Here is a 22324-nt window from a genome sequence, read left to right as displayed (position 1 = left end):
TTTGTGCAAATGGTAGCTGATCACCACGGTCGGTGTGTTAAAATCATGGTACTAACACTAGCCGCTCTTGGAGATTCGAATCAAATGCTCGTCCACTGTAACACCTCCTGTGCAGCAGTACTCACAAAGTAAATGCCTTCATTCCAGCCCGATGAAGTTAGCCAGGTCTGAAATTTTCCACGGTTGTAGATTAGTCCTATGAATAGTTACAACTGGCTTGGCAAGCTATGATGACTTTCCCCTGCTTTACACACATAATTGTTGTGCTGCTCCTTGTTGGAATCACGCTTACTTTTCCGGGGAGCCAAGATGACATTGTAATGAAGGTTCTGCTGAATTTAGCATCGATCCATTCGTGGACGTTCCGACAGCAAAAGCGCCAGCGAGTCAATGCAAAACTTCGAAGAAAGTGTCCAAACGAGGTAACACATTTCTGGTATGTCACAACTACACTACTTGATGCTCAATCTTTCCAACTCTCGCACAAAATCTGTGTACGCGTCGGTTCGCGTCCTGTGTATGTACGGTGTTACTATAGCTCCTGGCACATAAAAGGGTAAAAACTCCCAGGTCCAGTCAATATAGTACCGAGAAAGTCTTGAAAATGCTTGAATATAGCCGATGAGAACTTAGTTTTTTCGGCAATTTTGTATTCCTATCGAGGGTGATTTCGGGACCTTTGGACGCGATTGGACACGCCATACTGGGCCAAGATACTCTTGAAGACATTATCTATCAAATAACACCGAAAAATCCTTGTTAGCCAACATGTGTCAAGGCATGTATTTTAGAGGTCGATTTTTTGAATTGGCCCCAGTACTAATACTATTATAGTATTAGTATTACAGTCAGCTCTTGCACTTGCAGTCTTGGCCTACTCAGTAGTCAGTAGGCTACTGACTACTGTCATGTCACACTACTAATACTAGTAGTACTATAGTACTATGAGTATGAGGTCGAAAGTACACCATGCCGATCCTACACGGATACATCCTGTGTGCCTTTGATTATTTTGTTTGAGTTTGACTTTGAGCTTTGGCAGTGGACCGTATGCGTGTTAAAACAAAATGGCGTCACGATTTATTGAAAGTGGTATAGTTGGTGGAACGAGTGTTCAAAACCATTTGAACTTCATACTGTTCGTCTTCTTTTTGACATGCTCTCTTTCCATCGTCCTTAGCTTTTGTTTGTTGTGAGCTGTTTTGGCTTTCTCCTATACCTCTGGGGGATGCCAAGTGATGGTTTTGATAGGCTGGTGATGGCTGTGAGTGAGAGGTTGCCGATCGGCGTCGTCCTCGCTATAGCGATGAAAATACTAGTTACTGCGAACCTGGCAGATATCACAAGACGTCGGAGCGTCCAGGAGCAAAGGAATCTTGAGTTTTCACTGGAATCTAGTTCCTCCAGCATCGTGTAGCCCACCGTCGGTGAATGGCCGTCCAGAAAGGTCGAACCTGGTCTTCTGCAGCATCTCGCAGTCCTGCGAGGCACACTGAATACGCCTGTCATGTATTCTACAAATAAAAATCACGAAGTAGTGGATTCTATAGTGATGAGTCTATCCTGTACGCTGCAAAAGACACAGAACATGTGACTGGTGTCTGTACACTGGACGCCAATATCCCAGTCTTCTCCTGCAGGATCTGTTTGGCATTGACATACCGGTATGCAGTGGGTCGACATTGGCCTGGTTTGGCAGGTATCTGCCTGGGTGGATGTAGCAGGTTTGCATTGGCTCGTCGTCCAGTCCGACATTTTCCTGTAACTGTGGAGTACCAGCAGGGTTTGAGAGGTTGCTCATGCTGTGAACACATCTCTACTGCCTGTCTCGTCCTGGAAGTGCCGTCTCGCCGCTTCCTTGCTCTACAGTCGCGCTTATTTCGCTTTGTTTCGTGGTGCAGCTCAAAACCTGCCCAAACAACTGTGAGCTCGCAACATGGTATGGACAAATTGCGCCACTCATGCTGGATGACTAAAACCGGGATAGTCGAGTAAGCGAGTTTACTCCCTGGGCCATGGCAAGATCTGTTCAGCGCGGGCTATTCCAACCTCCAAGTGCATAGTCACCGATCGATCCATGCGATGGTGGTTGACCTACAAAGAGCCAAGGTCTACGAGTACTACTATTGGATGCTGTCTACATGCAGTCAACAAAATCAAAGTACCTCAGTATGCCCCAGAATAGGGCATATGCATCTATAGCATGACACAACAGGGGTTCTGGCGGCACCTGTCAAACAAGCAGTAGCGACTAGTGCCAGCTACCTATTGGAGGCTAGCCGCTACAGTCTGTCACTGGAGATAATTATTATGTTCACTGTTTAGACTGAGCACAATCAATGATGCCCAATAAATGATGCCCAATCAATCTGCCCAATGTGTGTTCTGTTCCACCTAATTATAACGTCCCATCACATCAACCCTACTACACGCACATGTCGTCACTCTAGCATGACTTGTGTTATTATTGTTTATTTTGATTCGCACGATAAATAGAGCACAATAAACGTTAACTTGACCGAAGGATAAAGGCGACTGCAGATAGAGGAACACATCGAGGTACAGGTACCGGCATCAATACAGTATCAGAGAGAAACAAACAAAAATGAGAGGTACGCAGAAAAACTCTCGTAAGCCCAAGGGGAAGTGGTTGATGAGGGATGAATGCACTCTCCACGCTCATCTACACTGTTCGTGGAAATGCACACATACATACAATAATATACAACATAGCAATAGCATGCACAGAACCGAACAATTTCATGTTCACACATGCAAGCACAGACCTGAACATTAGTACCAAAAGCCGATACAGACAATATCCCCATACACACAGACGCACACACACACATACACACACACACACAATGTCCCATGTATGCGCCCGTGGCGAGAAAAGCACGCAAATCTACAAATGCACTGGATGTGAACCCACAGATATTCTCTTATAGCAACGATAGCGGATCTGATTCTGAATGAAACACACACACACACAATACAATCATTGAATGCCCATCCGCAGATGATGGCAGGTCCGGAAAGAACAGGCAGTGTTCCAGTAATGGGGAACAGAACTTCGAGTGGCGAGTGAGGTATACACACACACACACACACACACACGTGCGTGCGTGGGCACACACTAAAGTATTCAGAAATAGAATCGACATTGTAGTATTCATTGGTTTGGGAATGGAAAGAAAAATAAAACATTGCTGTAGGTTATTGTTGTAAGGACACTGGGAGCACAACAGAAAGGTAAGCAACTTGCTTTGAAGCAAAGAAAGTTATTATTCCACGGATCTCAGAAGGAAGGAACGTTCCAGAATGCTGCACTGGCAACAGGCGGTCTGCATGTGCGCAGCCCCTGCAGTCGGTCCTGCTGCCGGCCTTGCAGTGCTGAAAAGAATGTGCAGTACAGCATGTCACATAGTATTGCAGCCTGGACAAATAGGCGCTGGGAAGTCCTAGTTATGTGCTCACCTACACCACGATGCACCAATCTTCTGAGCTACTTTGGCAACAACTTTGTCCACTTGAGACTCCCATGGGCTGAGCCAGTTGTTGAGGGCTGCACCAAGGTGGACGGCAATGACCGCTGATGGCAAGGCAATCCATAACACACAGTCACTAGGGCATCGTCAACATGGCGCTGAGGCTGGATCAATAAAATCAACCCTTAGGCTGTCACGGGGTTGACAACGAGGCCGCTGTCTCGAAGCTAGTCAGTCAGCCTGGTCACCGCCATTGACGAACCAGTCGCCACCGCCAGCAGTGGCGGTAGGTTGTGACAAGTGTGGTGCAATATTGTCAGCAAATTCAGTACTTAGGATAAGATGAGTGACAAAGGGAACGTTGTGTTTGATAATATTGAAGTGAACAGGGATGATCACAAACCCTGCGCGTACTCCACCGTGAGTTACAAGAAAATTCCGGACTGGACGACGAGCAAACGCCAACCTGCTACATCCAACCAGGCAGATACTATTACGATAGCTGCCAAACCAGGTCAATGCCGACCTACTGCATAATGTCAATGTCAAACAGATCCTGCAGGAGAAGACTGGGGTGTTGGCGTCCAGTCACTGAGTGTACAGACACCAGTCACATTTCCTGTGTCTTTTGCAGCATACAGGCTGAGACTCGTCACTGTAGAGTCCACTATTGCATGAGTTTTATTTGTACAATACATGGCAGGCGTACACGGTGTGCCTCGCAGGACTGCGAGGTGCTGCAGAAGACCAGGTTCGACCTTTCTGGACGGCCATTCACCGACGGTGGGCTACACGATGCTGGAGGAACTAGATTCCAGTGAAAACCCAAGATCCCTTTGCTCCTGGACGCTCCGACGTCTTGTGATATCTGCCAGGTTCGCAGTAACTAGTATTTTCATCGCTATAGCGAGGACGACGCCGATCGGCAACCTCTCACTCACAGCCATCACCAGCCTATCAAAACCATCACTTGGCATCCCCCAGAGGTATAGGAGAAAGCCAAAACAGCTCACAACAAACAAAAGCTAAGGACGATGGAAAGAGAGCATGTCAAAAAGAAGACGAACAGTATGAAGTTCAAATGGTTTTGAACACTCGTTCCACCAACTATACCACTTTCAATAAATCGTGACGCCATTTTGTTTTAACATGAATATCGCGGGTTTGGGGGTCACATGATCTGAGTGGAGACACAAGTCACGTGTCGTTATTTGACACAAGCCAGTCTGCGTCTGCATGCTGCAGCATGATGCAGTATGATGCGTGGAACGTAAAAAAGTCATACTGATAGGATACTAAAAACTAATCATGTCAGTCAGCTGATTCATTATTGTGATGCCGTCATCACTGCACTCAGTCTGCAGTGACAGTAGACAGCAGACAGACTGAGCGGAGCGCTGGACAGTTTTCCCTACTGCCAGTACCAGAGTACTGGCATTGCATGCACTCGTACTACTAAGTACTGTAGTTGATAGTACATGTACAAGAAATCAACGAGTGATGTGATAAAGGGACGATGATGACGAAAATGAGTCACGGACCAAAATACTCTCTGGACTGGAGCGAGCTTTACTCGCATGGGTACCACAAACAGAATGTTTTGAAACGAGTCCATTTGGACATCGCCCATCTCCTGACCTTGGTGCTTTGTTCAGTTCGTATTGTCCATATTGTCCGTAAATCACCGAAGTAGTACCATGACACTGAATGACTGATGTCGAGTGATGTCGATAGTGTATATAGCATTCGGGTAACAAAACCCTTTCAATTTCAATCACTAGCGACGTTGTAACCAAAATAAGTTTACTTGGAATCGTCCCGGGCATGCAAACGTGAGCGGTATTAGCCAGTGTTCGTGCTGAACAAGACGAGTGCACCTGTTCTTTCTCTCCTTGATGTCGGCTGCCCGCATATCACGGTCATGGCTGTGGCGAAGACGCGATGGCTGGCCAAGCAAAGACGTGCTGTCATAGCCAATCAACAGCATGCGGCCAAATGCAAAGCTATACATTCACTGGGTAAGTGCGAGTGCCTGCCGAATTTCCCAATGGTCCAGTTGCCGCATGTTGCAGAAATGTGTAAAAATAGTAAAGTGATGACCATGATGAGCATGAACAGGCGGCGTGGACACTACTATTCCCACAACAAATACATGAACAGGCGGCGTGGACACTACTATTCCCACAACAAATACATGAACAGGCGGCGTGGACACTACTATTCCCACAACAAATACATGAACAGGCGGCGTGGACACTACTATTCCCACAACAAATACATGAACAGGCGGCGTGGACACTACTATTCTCACAACAAATACATGAACAGGCGGCGTGGACACTACTATTCCCACAACAAATACATGAACAGGCGGCGTGGACACTACTATTCCCACAACAAATACATGAACAGGCGGCGTGGACACTACTATTCCCACAACAAATACATGAACAGGCGGCGTGGAGACTACTATTCCCACAACAAATACATGAACAGGCACAGCAATGAATAGAGCAATGTCATTCCGGCGTTGCTAGCAATGTCATTCCGGCGTTGCTAGCAATGTCATTCCGGCGTTGCTAGCAAGGGATGCTAGAAGTAGTTGTACTATACACGTTGTGCTGTCATCAAACACATACACACACATAGCTGCAACAACGTTCCTATGTTTGGAATAATAGGAACGTTGTTTTTCATTCCTGTAATGAGTAAAACGTTTGGGTTTGTAACATGATAATTGACGAGGAGACAAAAACCGTAGTATTGAAATGAAGATTGCAAACGCGCTCATCAGCAGTCACAATATAGCAGTCGAGATACAGTCAACTTCGCTTATAACGACACTCGGCGGGGCATCAGAAAGGTGTCCTTATTCGCGAAGTGTTGTTATACCCGAAGTCTCAATATTATGTATCACAGTTGGATGAGACTTTGCTCTGGGCATGGAAATTCTGTCGTTAATCGCGAATTGTCATTGTATCCGCAGTCGTTATTAGCCAAGTTGACTGTACAATTCAAATCCGGACTGGATTGTGCACGACCTAAATTGATTAGCGTATTTCCCCGAATATAAGTCTTACACCTTTCTACACTAAACTTCAGAGCCAACAAAGGGTGTGCGACTTTATTTATTTTTATTTTATTCTTAGCAATACATGGCTGGGGTAGCCAATGACCACTTTGCGTGGCGATTGCAGGGTTCTTATAGCCAACCACGGCTAGCAAGGAAAAGAGTAAGACTTACAATCGAGCATGTTCTACTACCGAAGTGAATGTTTTGGAACGATATGATAGACCTTAAAATAGTGGTGCGACTTACCATCATGGAAATATGGTATTGAATTACTGTGGGCATGAAACATGTCACCCGGGTAACATTTTATTGCTGTCATTTCCACTATTAACAATACCTCTGTAATGGGCCAACTAATCGGTGTTGTAAATGTTAGATCAGGACCGGCGGCGCAAGCAGTTATTGATTGGTCCCGCCATGCAACAGCCATTCATATATTGTACCTGATAAGGTGGGTACACATGACAACAGCCATTCATACAGTTTGTGTATGATAAGGCGGCTAGTCACATGACAACAGCCATTCATACAGTTTGTGTATGATAAGGCGGGTAGTCACATGACAACAGCCATTCATACAGTTTGTGTATGATAAGGCGGGTAGTCACATGACAACAGCCATTCATACAGTTTGTGTATGATAAGGCGGGTAGTCACATGACAACAGCCATTCATACAGTTTGTGTATGATAAGGCGGGTAGTCACATGACAACAGCCATTCATACAGTTTGTGTATGATAAGGTGGGTAGTCACATGACAACAGCCATTCATACAGTTTGTGTATGATAAGGCGGGTAGTCACATGACAACAGGCATTCATACAGTTTGTGTATGATAAGGCGGGTAGTCACATGACCCTCTCAGCAGTAAACACACGTTGGCCGGCAAAGAGTTGGTCCGGTCATGACCGGACCAACCGGACGGTTTCGGCCGCCCCTGTAGAAACTCAGAACTTGCACTGCAACATAAATGCTTAGAATACCGTCAGCAGAGTTTGTTGAAGTTTTTGGAACGGGACCATATCAGGTGACGGGTGTGAGTGCAATGAGCTGACAGTCTTGTCGTGTTGTCATCCTTCAGGCGCGTAGGCAGGGGGGGGGGGGGGTGCTTTGGGTGCCAAAGCACCCCCTCAAAAATTTCGACCATGGGTCTGGCTTGGCATGCATTTGTATGATCAAACAACCGCGACTGCCCTCAGCCCAGACCGGGTGCATGCTACGTACATGTAGATCTGCGAGTACTGCATTGTACTACACGTGCTTGCACTTTTCCGTTGGAGTCAGTGTGCAAGTATTAGTTACTCCATGAACAAAGTGGTCTAAATTCCAAAAATGCGCTACTTGTGGCGCATGTTGCTGCGAAGGTAGCAGGTCTGAAAACACCGACAAAATCAGCAAAGTGCTCGCCAAGGAAAGAAGGTGCGGAACTGCTTACCCTACCCCGCTGGAAGGTCGTTACAGTCTACTTGAAAAATGCTAGCTTGCCTTCATCCCCTGCCACCTGGAGGCATGGATCGCTTGAAAACGAAGTTTCTTGACCTGAATTTGAACGCGCGTCTTCTTAAGCGTATTGTTGAGTGCTGAAGGGTCTGCCTCAAACTCTGATGAAGCCGTCGACCTTAGCTGCAAGTGCAGCGAAGCGGGAGGCCACAAACTAAAGCTTGGTCCGTCGACAATGCTCTGCCTCAATTTCTAGCTGATTTCTTTGCCCCTCGAGTGGACAAAATAAATTCGAAAAATCTCTCTGGGAAGCAACAATTTTAATGACGCGGAGGAAGTAGATTGTTGGATTGGCAAGCTGGAGACATTCATTATACATAAATAATTCAAGGTGTACACCGCACTAGCATGCATACAATATTATACATGTACAAGATTCCTCAAAAGAACGTTTTTGGAAGAAAATTATGGGCATTTACAACCTTGACCATGATCCTGGCTACACCCCTGTCCTTGGTGTGATTGTAATGAGCTGATAGTCTTGTCGTGTTGTTATCCTTACCGTCGTCCTTGTCTTTGTTCTTGTCCGGATGCAGGGTTACGTTTTCTCGCAACATCTGTCTTTATAGTGATCTTCAGTTGGTGTTGCATCAGTGGTGTTAGCTGCGAGCTCTTCACCAATTTAACCTGGCCGGCTAATCATACACTCCCGACGGGAACATATGGCTGCTATGGTGACAACGCGACGAACAAAATGGCTGACGATGGTGATTGCCGCTTCGTATTCCAAGTTTCAGTGGGCGGTAGTGGTAGTAAAGTCATTCAGAATAGCTCAAGTCCATGGCTGACAGCTTCTTTCCAAATACAGCAGAATCACGGACAAGTGTTCTGTCAACCGCTGCAGTGCTCAGTGCAAGCAACTGCCGTCATCTACACTTTAAACGTAACATGTGAGTACATGTAGCACTTGATGTGTATGCTCGTGCTCGTCACGGCCATGGCCATGGCATCCGGTTAGGCCAGTCTGCTCATGGTAGGACCTTATTTCAAAAATGCGGACCCATTTGACTGGTGCGAAACCAGGCTTTCCGTCAATTATGTCTATTTCTCGGTCAACTTTCCTATTTTGGGTCAACTTTCGCATTTTGGCTGAGCATCTGAGATCCCTGTGCTGCGAGTGACCCTGTAGTATATGATGCACTGCATACATCATCCATGTACTGTATCATCAATTCACTGTATGAATGTACTGTATCACCAATGCGCTGTATCATCAATGCGCTGTATCACCAATGGACTGTATCATCAATGTACTCTGTCATACATGTACTGTATCACCGATGTACTGGATCACCAGTGTACTGGATCACCAGTGTACTGGATCACCAGTGTACTGGATCACCAGTGTACTGGATCACCAGTGTACTGGATCACCAGTGTACTGGATCATCCATGTACTGGATCACCAGTGTACTGGATCACCAGTGTACTGGATCACCAGTGTACTGGATCACCAGTGTACTGGATCACCAGTGTACTGGATCACCAGTGTACTGGATCACCAGTGTACTGGATCACCAGTGTACTGGATCACCAGTGTACTGGATCACCAGTGTACTGGATCACCAGTGTACTGGATCACCAGTGTACTGGATCACCAGTGTACTGGATCATCCATGTACTGTATTGTACGTGGTTCCCTAGTGCAACGGATTCTCCGCCAGGACCCATCTCTGGGTGATGCACTGGTGTCCATCCGCACACAGAAGCGTCTTGCCACCTCCCAATCTCGGGATGCACTGCGGGCTGAGGTCACGATGATTACTGCTACCCTTGGAGTTTGGCAGTTCACAGCCAACTGAACGGGGCAGCTTCCTGAAGCTTGCCTATGGCATGAAACTGGGATGTGCAGATTAACCCTCAGTAAGAATGTCGCGCCTTTGAAAGGCATGCAACTCTGAGTTGCAAATTGACCAAAGTGCGTTTTCTTGTTTTCTATGAAAATGTAGAATTGATCATCGTGAAACTGTTTCTTCCTGTTTGCAACAGATCCGGTCATGCTGGATACTTCAGCACCGGGGTATCTAGATCGCATGCCTCGAGAGGGTAGCACTGTGCATTGCCCGTTCGTTTCCAATCCACCAGCCGTGGTGACGTGGAGTATGAACAGGTCTAGCCATGGCTGTGATGTCAAAGGGGTTAACCAGTGTGACCTGTGCGGTGATGAGCAAGGTCAGCACTGTCCATACTCCCGTAACAGCACGACTCAGCAATGCCGCACCGCCGTCAACTCATCTTGTTTCTCACGCAAACCAGACGACAGCGTATCCATACTCTACGGATGCATTGGGTGTTTGCAGTGTACTGCCTCTAACACAGTCATGGGCAAACAGACAGTGCAGACCTTTACCTTCAAGTTAACAGCTTACGGTTAGTGATGATGCAGTAGCTGCAGAAGAATTGCCTTTTCAAACACACACACACACACACACACACACACACAGACACACACACACACACACCACGTAACTACGAACAACACAGGCACACCTACACACCCACCCACAGGCACACCCGGTAGCACACACACCACCCACCCGTACACCACCCACCCACCACCCACCCACACACCACCCACCCACACACCACCCACCCACCACCCACCCACACACCACCCACCCACCACCCACCCACACACCACCCACCCACCACCCACCCACACACCACCCACAGGCACACCCGGTAGCACACACACCACCCACCCATACACCACCCAGCCACCACCCACCCACACACCACCCACCCACACACCACCCACACACCACCCACCCACACACCCACACACCACCCACCCACACGCCACCCACACACCACCCACCCACACACACCACACACACACACACACACACACACACACACACCACCCACACCTACCACCCCCCCCCCCCCACACACACACCACGCACGCACACCACGCACACACACACACACACACACACACACACACACACACACACACACACACACACACACACACACACACACGCCACGCACACACGATACACAAGCATAAACGCACGCATGCACACTCACCTACAGGCTCATATTGCACCCGATACCCAACCCTAGTAAAATAGGACATAGCACACACACCACCTTACCAGTAGCACACACACACACACACACACACACACACACACACACACACACACACACACACACACACACACACACACACACACACACACACACTCACACACACACACACACACACACTGTAGCACACACACACACACACACACACACACACACACACACACACACACACACACACACACACACACACACACACACACACACACACACACACACACACACACACACACACACACACACACACACACACACACACACACACACACACACACACACACACACACACACACACACACACACACACACACACACACACACACACACACACACACACACACACACACACACACACACACACACACACACACACACACACACACACACACACACACACACACACACACACACACACACACACACACACACACACACACACACACACACACACACACACACACACACACACACACACACACACACACACACACACACACACACACACACACACACACACACACACACACACACACACACACACACACACACACACACACACACACACACACACACACACACACACACACACACACACACACACACACACACACACACACACACACACACACACACACCCCCCCCACACACACACATCCACACACACACACACACACACACACACACCACCCACACACACACACACACCACCCACACACCATACACAACCATAAATGCACGCATGCACACTGACCCACAGGCTCATATTGCACCCGATACTCAACCCCAGTAAAATTAACAATATGGGCAGAACAGTAGCAATGACCTACCTTCACAAAAATTGTTGTAGAATAGCAATTGATTTCGAAACAGAACAGAACAGATACTAAGAACGACAGTCAGACCTCGCATACCCGCACACATGCCGTTTTCCACAAAAAATATCCGAATAGGCAAGGGAAGCGGATAATCGAACACACATACCGTATGTATGCATGACATATGCTGTAAATCAGTAAGCAACGGTATTCTTCCGGATGGCGAGGGGTCCGGATAAAAGAGGAGCGGATAAGCGGCGAGGTCTGACTGCACTTTTCTGCTTTGCTTATGACTATGTTCTGTAGGATTGTGTCCAGCAGGTGTTGCAGGACAGCAGCTGGTGTTTGGTACTGCCACGGCAAAGGAATCCAACAGTTTGATCGCTGGCGAGCATCCTGTGCATTTCATCATTACGTACCAGAGTTCAGTACAACAAGCTGTTAAAGTGCGCTCACCTCAAGGACACGATGTCATTATAGACGGATATAATTACTACCAACCGTAAGATATACTTGATTCGTCTTTTTCGCTCCATTTTGGATTCCATAGCTGCACCACAATATCATATCAACCGAACACATCACCCGAACAAATCACCCGAACCCATCACCCGAACCCATCACCCGAACAAATCACCCGAACCCATCACCCCAACGCATCAGCCGCAACACATCAACCCCAACGCATCAACCCCAACACATGAAACCCAACACATGAAACCCAACACATCAACCGAAAACATCACCTTATCAACACATTGAAAACTCTTGCAAAAGAAGGATCCACCAGCGGGGTTCAAACCTGGCACCCCTTTTTTCCGGGACAGTGCCCTTCCTATTAGGCTACCGGGATCAAACACACCCTTGGCTCCTTCTCGCTACCTACCTCAACACATCACCTCAACTCATCACCTTAACACATCACCTCAACACATCACCTCAACACATCACTTCAACTCATCACCCAAATACGGCAGCACCCCAACACATCATACGCACACACGCACGCACACACACACACACACGCACGCACACACACACACACACACACACACACACACACACACACATACACACACATGTACACACGCGCACACACGTTTCCACACGTTCACACATGTACATACGTTTACAGATGTACACACATACTGCAGACACACTCTAGAGGAAACAAAAGCCTTTCTGCTGTAACTCTGACACACATCCATACTTGTACCTTTGACCTTTTGACGCCCATCGCCGGAGGCGATGATAGCAATGCTATGGCAGAAGCCATGGCAACTTGTGCTGGGATTGCACCATTCAACAGCTTGCAAGGCTGAAGAATTGACCGTCACTATTCAGCCTGGTCTACACCGTACAGCTATTCGAAGTGACTTTTTCTGGCCAGTGAATCCCTATTTTTTGTCTTTTCATTTTTTTTTCCCTCACACACATCACACCACATACCCCGGCATGCACTGGCTGTTGGTAACCACCCAGGAGAATGAAAGAAAAGTCAGGAAGAATCTGAGAAAGAGAAGAAAGACGTGTGTGACCATAATCGTTAGGAATCGAACCCGCAACCTATCGATTGGAAATCGCTGCACATGCCACTGCACCATACTGCACCATACTTATACACACACACACACACACACACACACACACACACACACACACACACACACACACACACACACACACACACACACACACACACACACACACACACACACACACACACACACACACACACACACACACACACACACACACACACACACACACACACACACACACACACACACACACACACACACACACACACACACACACACACACACACACACACACACACACACACACACACACACACACACACACACACACACACACACACACACACACACACACACACACACACACACACACACACACACACACACACACACACACACACACACACACACACACACACACACACACACACACACACACACACACACACACACACACACACACACACACACACACACACACACACACACACACACACACACACACACACACACACACACACACACACACACACACACACACACACACACACACACACACACACACACACACACACACACACACACACACACACACACACACACACACACACACACACACACACACACACACACACACACACACACACACACACACACACACACACACACACACACACACACACACACACACACACACACACACACACACACACACACACACACACACACACACACACACACACACACACACACACACACACACACACACACACACACACACACACACACACACACACACACACACACACACACACACACACACACACACACACACACACACACACACACACACACACACACACACACACACACACACATAATATCATATACATACTTACACACCCACACATACACACCCGCACACACACAAATGTACACACACACAAACGCTCACACCCACACACATGTACACACATACGCATACGCCCACCACCTAAGTGTGAACTGAAAGTTATTGACATTGTTGATTCCGTGTGATATTTTATCTGTACACAGCGCCCAGCCGATTCTTCTGCACGCCGTGAATTGTAGCTTTCTCTACAATTTTACAATCCTACGACCTGTCAGAACTGAAGACAGCGGTGATTGGCAGTTTGAGTTTAAATCTGCCATTCCCAAGTTGGGAGTGAAAACACAGAGCATTACCGTCACTGTTACAGGTAGGCACTACATGATATGGTGTAAGAGTGAAAACACAGAGCATTACCATGGCAACATGATATGGTGTAAGAGTGAAAACACAGAGCATTACCATGGTTACAGGTAGGCACTACATGATATGGTGTAAGAGTGAAAACACAGAGCATTACCATGGCAACATGATATGGTGTAAGAGTGAAAACACAGAGCATTACCATGGCAACATGATATGGTGTAAGAGTGAAAACACAGAGCATTGCCATGGTTACAGGTAGGCACTACATGATATGGTGTAAGAGTGAAAACACAGAGCATTACCATGGTTACAGGTAGGCACTACATGATATGGTGTAAGAGTGAAAACACAGAGCATTACCATGGCAACATGATATGGTGTAAGAGTGACAACACAGAGCATTACCATCACTGTTACCATGGTTACAGGTAGGCAACATGATATGGTGTGATCAAGAACAATCACAACCTTGGCACCTGTCTTGAGAATCAACCTGCTTTGAGAGACCACCTGCTTTGAGAGACCACATGTCTTGATAAACCACCTACTTTGAGAGACCATCTGCATTGAGAGACCACATGTCTTGTTAGACCAGTCATATGCTTTGATATGCAATTTGACATGACTGATTGTATTGACAGACCACCTGTGAACAAAGACCAGTTGAGAGGTCATCCGCCAGTATCGATAAATTCCGCAGAACGAAAAGATTTACATTTTATGATCATCGTTTTATCCCAGATGAGTTTGGATGCTTCTTGCAGCTTCATCATATCCGATTATGTTGTGGGCTAACAGCCACCCCTCAAATTGCACTGCTTTTTACTCTTTACTCAAAATTCTTTTATTCTTCCAACGTTTCGGTCTATGACCATCGGGAACCATCAGGAACCATCGGGAACCATCAGGAATAATCAGGCTCCTGGTGATGGTCATGCACCGAAGTGTTGAATGAATAAAATAATTAAATTTTGAGTATAGTGTAGAAAGCAGTGCAATTTGAGGGGTGGCTGTTAGCTCACAACATGATTGGATCAGTGTTTTAATCTGCCTGAGTTTCAATGGTGACAGATTGGGGACAGATTGTTTTATCCTGAGTCCTTTCAGGATGTCTCCAATCTGTCCACGAATTGACTTGTACTTCTGTGAACGTAGTTGTGACACTGGATCTGTACCTTGTCATGTACCTCAGTCTATGATCTACACTGGATCTGTACCTTGTCATGTACCCCAGTCTATGATCTACACTGGATCTGCACCTTGGCATGTACCTCAGTCTATGATCTACACTGGATCTGCACCTTGGCATGTACCTCAGTCTATGATCTACACTGGATCTGTACCTTGTCATGTACCCCAGTCTATGATCTACACTGGATCTGCACCTTGTCATGTACCCCAGTCTATGATCTACACTGGATCTGCACCTTGGCATGTACCTCAGTCTATGATCTACACTGGATCTGTACCTTGGTGTGCACCTCAGTCTATGATCTACACTGGATCTGTACCTTGTCATGTACCTCAGTCTATGATCTACACTGGATCTGTACCTTGGTGTGTACCTCAGTCTATGATCTACATGTACAAATACAAAGGAGTAAGTTTTGGCAATTACCTGAAAAGGGGTCGATGCACAAAGTGCAGAGGGTTTCAAACGAAAAAACAAACAGAAAGAGGTCCAGTTTGGATTTTTCATAACTCAAAGTTTCATGCTACTGCAATCAGACGACTGATACTAAAACCTGAGACTAATCACTATGAATATGATCATGTGTGATACTTGGTGCTTAAATTGATATAACTCTACACGATTCACGAATAGGACGAAACATTTATTAGGGAGACGGAGAGAAAGGCGAACGACTACATGATGAAAGAGAGAGAGAGAGAGAGAGAGAGAGTTTGAGAGAAAGCGTGCAAGATGAAAGGCCTGGGTAGCTATGGCAAATATCCGCGGTGCGCAAGTATCTACCCAGGCAAGGGTGAGGAGGTGGGGCAAGTACGGGGTGTATGCAGCCTCCCAGCAGGACAACGTAGTAGAAGAAGCCAATGTACGGGTGCATGCAGCCTCCCCGCAGGACAACGTTGTAGAAGGAGCCAATGTACGGGAGGAGGTACAAAATACTTCAGAAGTAGCACTGACGTACGCCAAACCAGTCATGGTTGTACAGGGTACTGTCCTTGCGCTGCAGATGACACTGGTTCCTTACTTGTGTCATGATTGTACAGGGTACTGTCCTTGCGTTGCAGCTGTGACTGGTTACTTGTGTCATGATTGTGCAGGGTACTGTCCTTGCGTTGCAGCTGTGACTGGCTACTTGTGTCATGATTGTGCAGGGTACTGTCCTTGCGCTGCAGCTGTGACTGGTAACTTGTGTCATAATTGTGCAGGGTATTGTCCTTGCGTTGCAGCTGTGACTGGTTACTTGTGTCATGATTGTGCAGGGTACTGTCCTTGTGCTGCAGCTGTGACTGGTTACTTGTGTCATAATTGTGCAGGGTAGAGGGGACGGTTTCAAATAGGACATAGGTTGCAAACCGGATCGGACTCAATATTCACTTTCTCTCTTGGTATTTTGATTAGAAAACATATGTCACAGTGAGACTACGATGTGTTATACTCCGAGCCAAAATTTCATGGCTCTGCGATGACCAGAAGCGCCATACCAAGCAGGTCAGTTTTTGACGTGTTGCTTCGCACTGCGACTTGAGTTTTACGACTTTCGAAAAATCAACTTCTTGTCGCAGGTAAACAGCGGCTCGCCTCTCGCCAATAAAGCACAGCATACCAATCAAAACTAATGGAAGCACACACAAGGCTTATTGTTATTCTGTACTGGCCGTCGTAGAGCGATAGCAATTACCTAATTTCAGACCCAGAGTGAATTTGACGTGCACTCTAAAACGTGTCCGGTTTGGAGCCACCTCTGATTTGAACTTTTTTGAAGCGAAAAATTGGGCAACTTGGAGGCAATGGGTCAACACAAAGGAGTGGCTCAGTTCGATTGACTCTGGCCTCAGAGGAAACTTCAACATGCCAGTTTCCTTCCACAAACATATTTCGAGTGAAAAATCAACGCTGATGATCGGTTTGGGTCTATACAAATTTGGCTGTCAAAGCGTCTCGGTATCGAGCCGTCCCTTCTACTGTCCTTGTGCTGCAGCTGTGACTGGTTACTTGTGTCATGATTGTGCAGGGTACTGTCCTTGCGCTGCAGCTGTGGCTGGTTACTTGTGTCATGATTGTACAGGGTACTGTCCTTGTGCTGCAGCTGTGACTGGTTACTTGTGTCATGATTGTGCAGGGTACTGTCCTTGTGCTGCAGCTGTGACTGGTTACTTGTGTCATGATTGTGCAGGGTACTGTCCTTGTGCTGCAGCTGTGACTGGTTACTTGTGTCATGATTGTGCAGGGTACTGTCCTTGTGCTGCAGCTGTGGCTGGTTCCTTACTTGCTCTACTACTGTAAAACCGGAAAGTCTAACGAGTCACAAAGTCTAACGTTTTAACGACAAATTGATTTTCGTTATTTGAAAAAACGTTATCGCTATATGTCTGTGTGTAGATTAACGTACAGATGGGTGGCCAGGTAGCCATCGTTAAACTTTCTGCACGTTATCATGCCAAAATTACAAAAAAGTTAAACTTTTTGTTCGTTAGACTTTCCAGTTTTACAGTATGCCATGCTAGGTGTGAAGTATTTTTTATGTAATATTTGTTTTCATGGCGGAATTTTGATACTAGTTCGCTTCTTTTGTTCCGACTCTTCGGATTCTTGGGTTTAGTATTGTAAGCTTCTCGATTCTGCATAGGTTGCACCTTTTCGACTTGTTGGAATACGCCGGTGTCCTCGTGTGAACATGCCATCGAACAGAGTAGGGTGTCCCCACCCGCTTCAGGTTCCACACATGATTTGGCAGTTCAGTCTTGTTCTGATACCGTTCATGACGGAAGCTCTTCAGGTTCCACACATGATTTGGCAATTCAGTCTTGTTCTGATACCGTTCATGACGGAAGCTCTTCAGGTTCCACACATGATTTGGCAGTTCAGTCTTGTTCTGATACCGTTCATGACGGAAGCTTATAGTATGGTTACTATACCTGTATTTGAAGGGAGGCTCGTTGAGTCCGGTGTACTCTTGAAGGGAGGCTCGATGAGTCCGGTGTACTCTTGAAGGGAGGCTTGGTGAGTCCGGTGTACTCTTGAAGGGAGGCTCGGTGAGTCCGGTGTACTCTTGAAGGGAGGCTTGGTGAGTCCGGTGTACTCTCTGTCGTCGGGGTCTTCATTTACTGTTACTTTGTACGCTATGGATTGTGACAGGCAATCACCATCAAGGGGGCACTGTGCGGCGTTACTACAGTCACATGGCAGAGGGCAGAGGGCAGAGGGTTGTGGCTGGTTTGTAGTCGCTGTAAAAACACCTTTGTTATTGGTGTTGATGATGCCGCGGAAGTTTTGCATGCAGCTATAACTGATTTTACTCTGTTCCTATTGAATACGTTATGAGGTGGTAAACCTTTCGGGAAGTGTTTTGGGAAGTGTTGATCAGTGAGGCGTAGGAATTTTCCCGTCACATTGGCCTGTACGCTATTTCCTGAGCGGAGGGTTGAACCAAATGATGTACTGATGGTTTCTCCTCGTCTCCCCCCCCCCCCCCTCTTTCCGTTCGCTTTTATGTTCAACCTCCTCCTTAAATCTACTAGCGTGGAGGGTCTCTTTATAGATAGGGGCGGCCAGATTAAATGTTCCCTCTTCGTGTGATAGGTTTTGTAACCCGGCGGCTTATAGCAGCGGAAAGTTGTTCTATGATGTTGGGCGGGTGATTGGACTTGGAGTGAATGTATACAGGTTTATCGTTGGGCTTTCTGTACGGGTACTGTTTACCAGTATTCAAGCTGAGGGCCACAGCTACATAGCTGCATGACTATATTCCGGTTTGTCTCGATCGTAATGCGCAGCCCCAACTCCTTAAATATTTGAATCATTCTTTTCCTAGTGCGGTCTGCCTCACTCCCGGTGTTTTTTGCGCAACACCACAAGTCCGTCGTCACAATACAGGCCGATGTCATCCTTGTTCAGATCCTGCGTCAGCTTGTGTAGCACATAATTATGTGGCAGTTAGCTCGCACACCTCTGCACCATTGTAACACCACATCCGTCTGCGTTGAACAGCAGGGACACTGCCTTGAGTACTGCAAGTCCGTCGTCACAATACAGGCCGATGTCATCCCTGATCAAATCCAGTGTCAGCTTGTGTAGCGTGAATGTGCCAATTAACTTGCACACCATTGCCCCATCGTAACACCCTACAAGTATATAATTGTGAGCGGACAAGGTAGAAATGGAACGTTAGCTGCATGACATCATTTTGAGATACAGGCGTTTGAAGTTTGGCAAACTGTGGCATATTTTTTACCTGGGTTAGAGGGCTCTATTTGCATCAAGCGCTTGTGCCTCGCTCAGCACAGGGCTTCAAGGTTCAGCACTCAAAATTTGAAGTGAATCCGTTATGGCTGAAGGAAGATATGGCAGCTAGTTGTGCGACGGGTGGCGTATTGACGGGCGAATTTGGAGGTGACGGCGATCAGCTGATAGCCTGCTGTCAGGTGCTGAGAGCTTCTCTGATTCTGAGAGCGTTTCTGAGTCAGGTAGTAGTCGAGAGCGTCTTCCACTACGCCGAAAACGACGGGGCGATCAGCGTTTTGTTTGCTGCTAGCTTCAGCGCGGTACAAAAAGACATAGGGAACAAATGAGATGGATCTTTCAGATGCAGGCGAACGTGGTGACAGCAGTAATGATGATAACACCAATGAAGGGGAACGTTCCTGTGGATGCTGAGTTGTACTGAATGTATCCGCCGAACCGACTTCAGAGCTCTGAAGCACACAGGGCAGGAGCTGAAGAAACAATAGCGTCGTGCACCACAGCCAGGGGAACGTATACCTGGTATACAGGTAGCCCAGAACAACTAGCTAGCTGTTGCCCAATACATTGGATGCAAGTGGCAGACCTGCAACGTGCACTGTCTGGAAATCAGTGTTTTAAGAATTGAGATACACAGAATGGTCAAGGCTGGTGAACATGAGCTGAGTGGAAAGAAGTCAAATCGGGCCTCGGATTGCGGACTGATGTGTAACGTTACGTTAAGTACAGTTTCTCAAGTCTGTGGACTCGTGGACTTCGCCAATGGGCACCGTATTGGTGGTGCCTCTCCGGAATATTATTTCGATGCTGTGTGTTCAAGAGCTGTCTGTCTCCTGCCAAAATGTTACTAACTATATTACCAAGGTGCGCCGCTCAGTCGTCGGGAGCCTCAATGCATCAGAGCAGATTCCGAGGTCGCCAACAGTATACGATGAGAGCGTGCAGACATGGCTGAAGCAAGAACGCACTGGAATTACCATTTGTCCACCAAATTCTTCTATTTTTGACATGTGTGTAGTGGTATTTGATGTGTGGATTGAGTACCAGCTTCAACAGTCCTATTATTTTGCCTTGCATCACGAGTTACTCTGGAGCTGATTTTTCGGCTCCGGCTGTTTCTAGTTATGTGGTTTTGTTGCTTGGTTCCACCTCAAACGAGTCCATGTGTGTGATCAGCTCATCTTTCACACTGATATACACTTGTGGAGAAATACAGGCCAAGATATTGGTTTTTTTTCAGTGTTTAGGTTGTACTGAAGGGTGGACTGTTTAAATCATCCCGAAATAGACGTTAAAATACTGACCGGCATCTAGAAAATGGTGAATGTAAGGCACTTCCCACCATAGTATCAGCCTGAAATTTTGGGATCTGAAAAACAGATAGTTGTAGGTGACCTTAATGCAAAAAAAAACAGTTTTTGCCAGACTGCAGTTAACGTTCCATTTCTACCTTGTCCGCTCACAATTATACATGTACATGTTAACAAGACCCTGGAGCTGGCTGTATGGAGCATGGTTGCCATGGGCAACAACTGGTGTCATGTGTGATAGATCGTTACAGAGAAATGCAGAACACTGTTTGATGGGTACATGCAACCTCTCACTCTTCTCTCACTCTTGGACTTCACCAGGAGTCGCATAGTGGCTGTAGTCAAAGTGATGTGACCGAAGTTTTCTAGCAACTAACTTGTTACTTGAGACAGGCAGGGTGTCCACGTTGTCCAGGATTTAGGTGACATAAAACCAGTCAACAGCATGGACTGGTCAGATCTCCCAGGCCCATACTAGAATGCCATAAGCATTAACCCTTTACCAACCGACCAAATTTCCCAACACTCCAAATTGCAATAATTCTCACCTTATTCTGAGAATATCTTCGGTTCTAATAAACCAATTTTCACAATCTTGGGCATTCTGGAAAGCTCTCCACGAGCTGCGTACATTGAGCTCAAACAGGGCACTACCGAGATCACATATCCAGCGCCAGGGAACTTCAAATACATCCCATCGCTGGATATACGAGGAAATTCTCTCCTCGCCATCCATTTCTCGCTCCTTCATCGTAAACATTCCAAATTTTTTGCTTGAGTTTCTTTTCATGCTGCCCACGCGCTCAAAGCATGCCAAAGTGACTCAGCATGCCAAGAGAGGGGAAGTTTCCCGCTC

The 22324-nt window shown here is 46.9% G+C and overlaps 1 protein-coding gene across 3 annotated transcripts in view; it reads left to right on the top strand.

Moving 5' to 3' along the window:
- The first annotated feature begins 5075 nt into the window (after positions 1–5075).
- LOC135822841 (uncharacterized) overlaps positions 5076–22324 on the top strand; it is a 103917-nt gene continuing 86668 nt past the window's right edge. For 2 of the 3 annotated variants that reach the window (XM_065335677.1, XM_065335676.1), the window contains exons 1-5: positions 5076–5509; positions 8602–8955; positions 10055–10435; positions 12280–12475; positions 14571–14734. In XM_065335677.1, coding sequence (XP_065191749.1) covers positions 5413–5509; positions 8602–8955; positions 10055–10435; positions 12280–12475; positions 14571–14734 — 1192 coding nt within the window. In that variant the 5' untranslated portion in view covers positions 5076–5412. The remainder of the gene's footprint in view (positions 5510–8601; positions 8956–10054; positions 10436–12279; positions 12476–14570; positions 14735–22324) is intronic. The other variant, XM_065335678.1, reaches the window with a different exon arrangement.

This window comes from Sycon ciliatum, chromosome 8 (assembly GCF_964019385.1).
Source record: "Sycon ciliatum chromosome 8, ocSycCili1.1, whole genome shotgun sequence".
Classification (NCBI taxonomy): Eukaryota; Metazoa; Porifera; class Calcarea; order Leucosolenida; family Sycettidae; genus Sycon; species Sycon ciliatum.
Note: the sequence above shows the minus strand (reverse complement) of the source record. Positions and strands in the feature narration are given on the sequence as shown.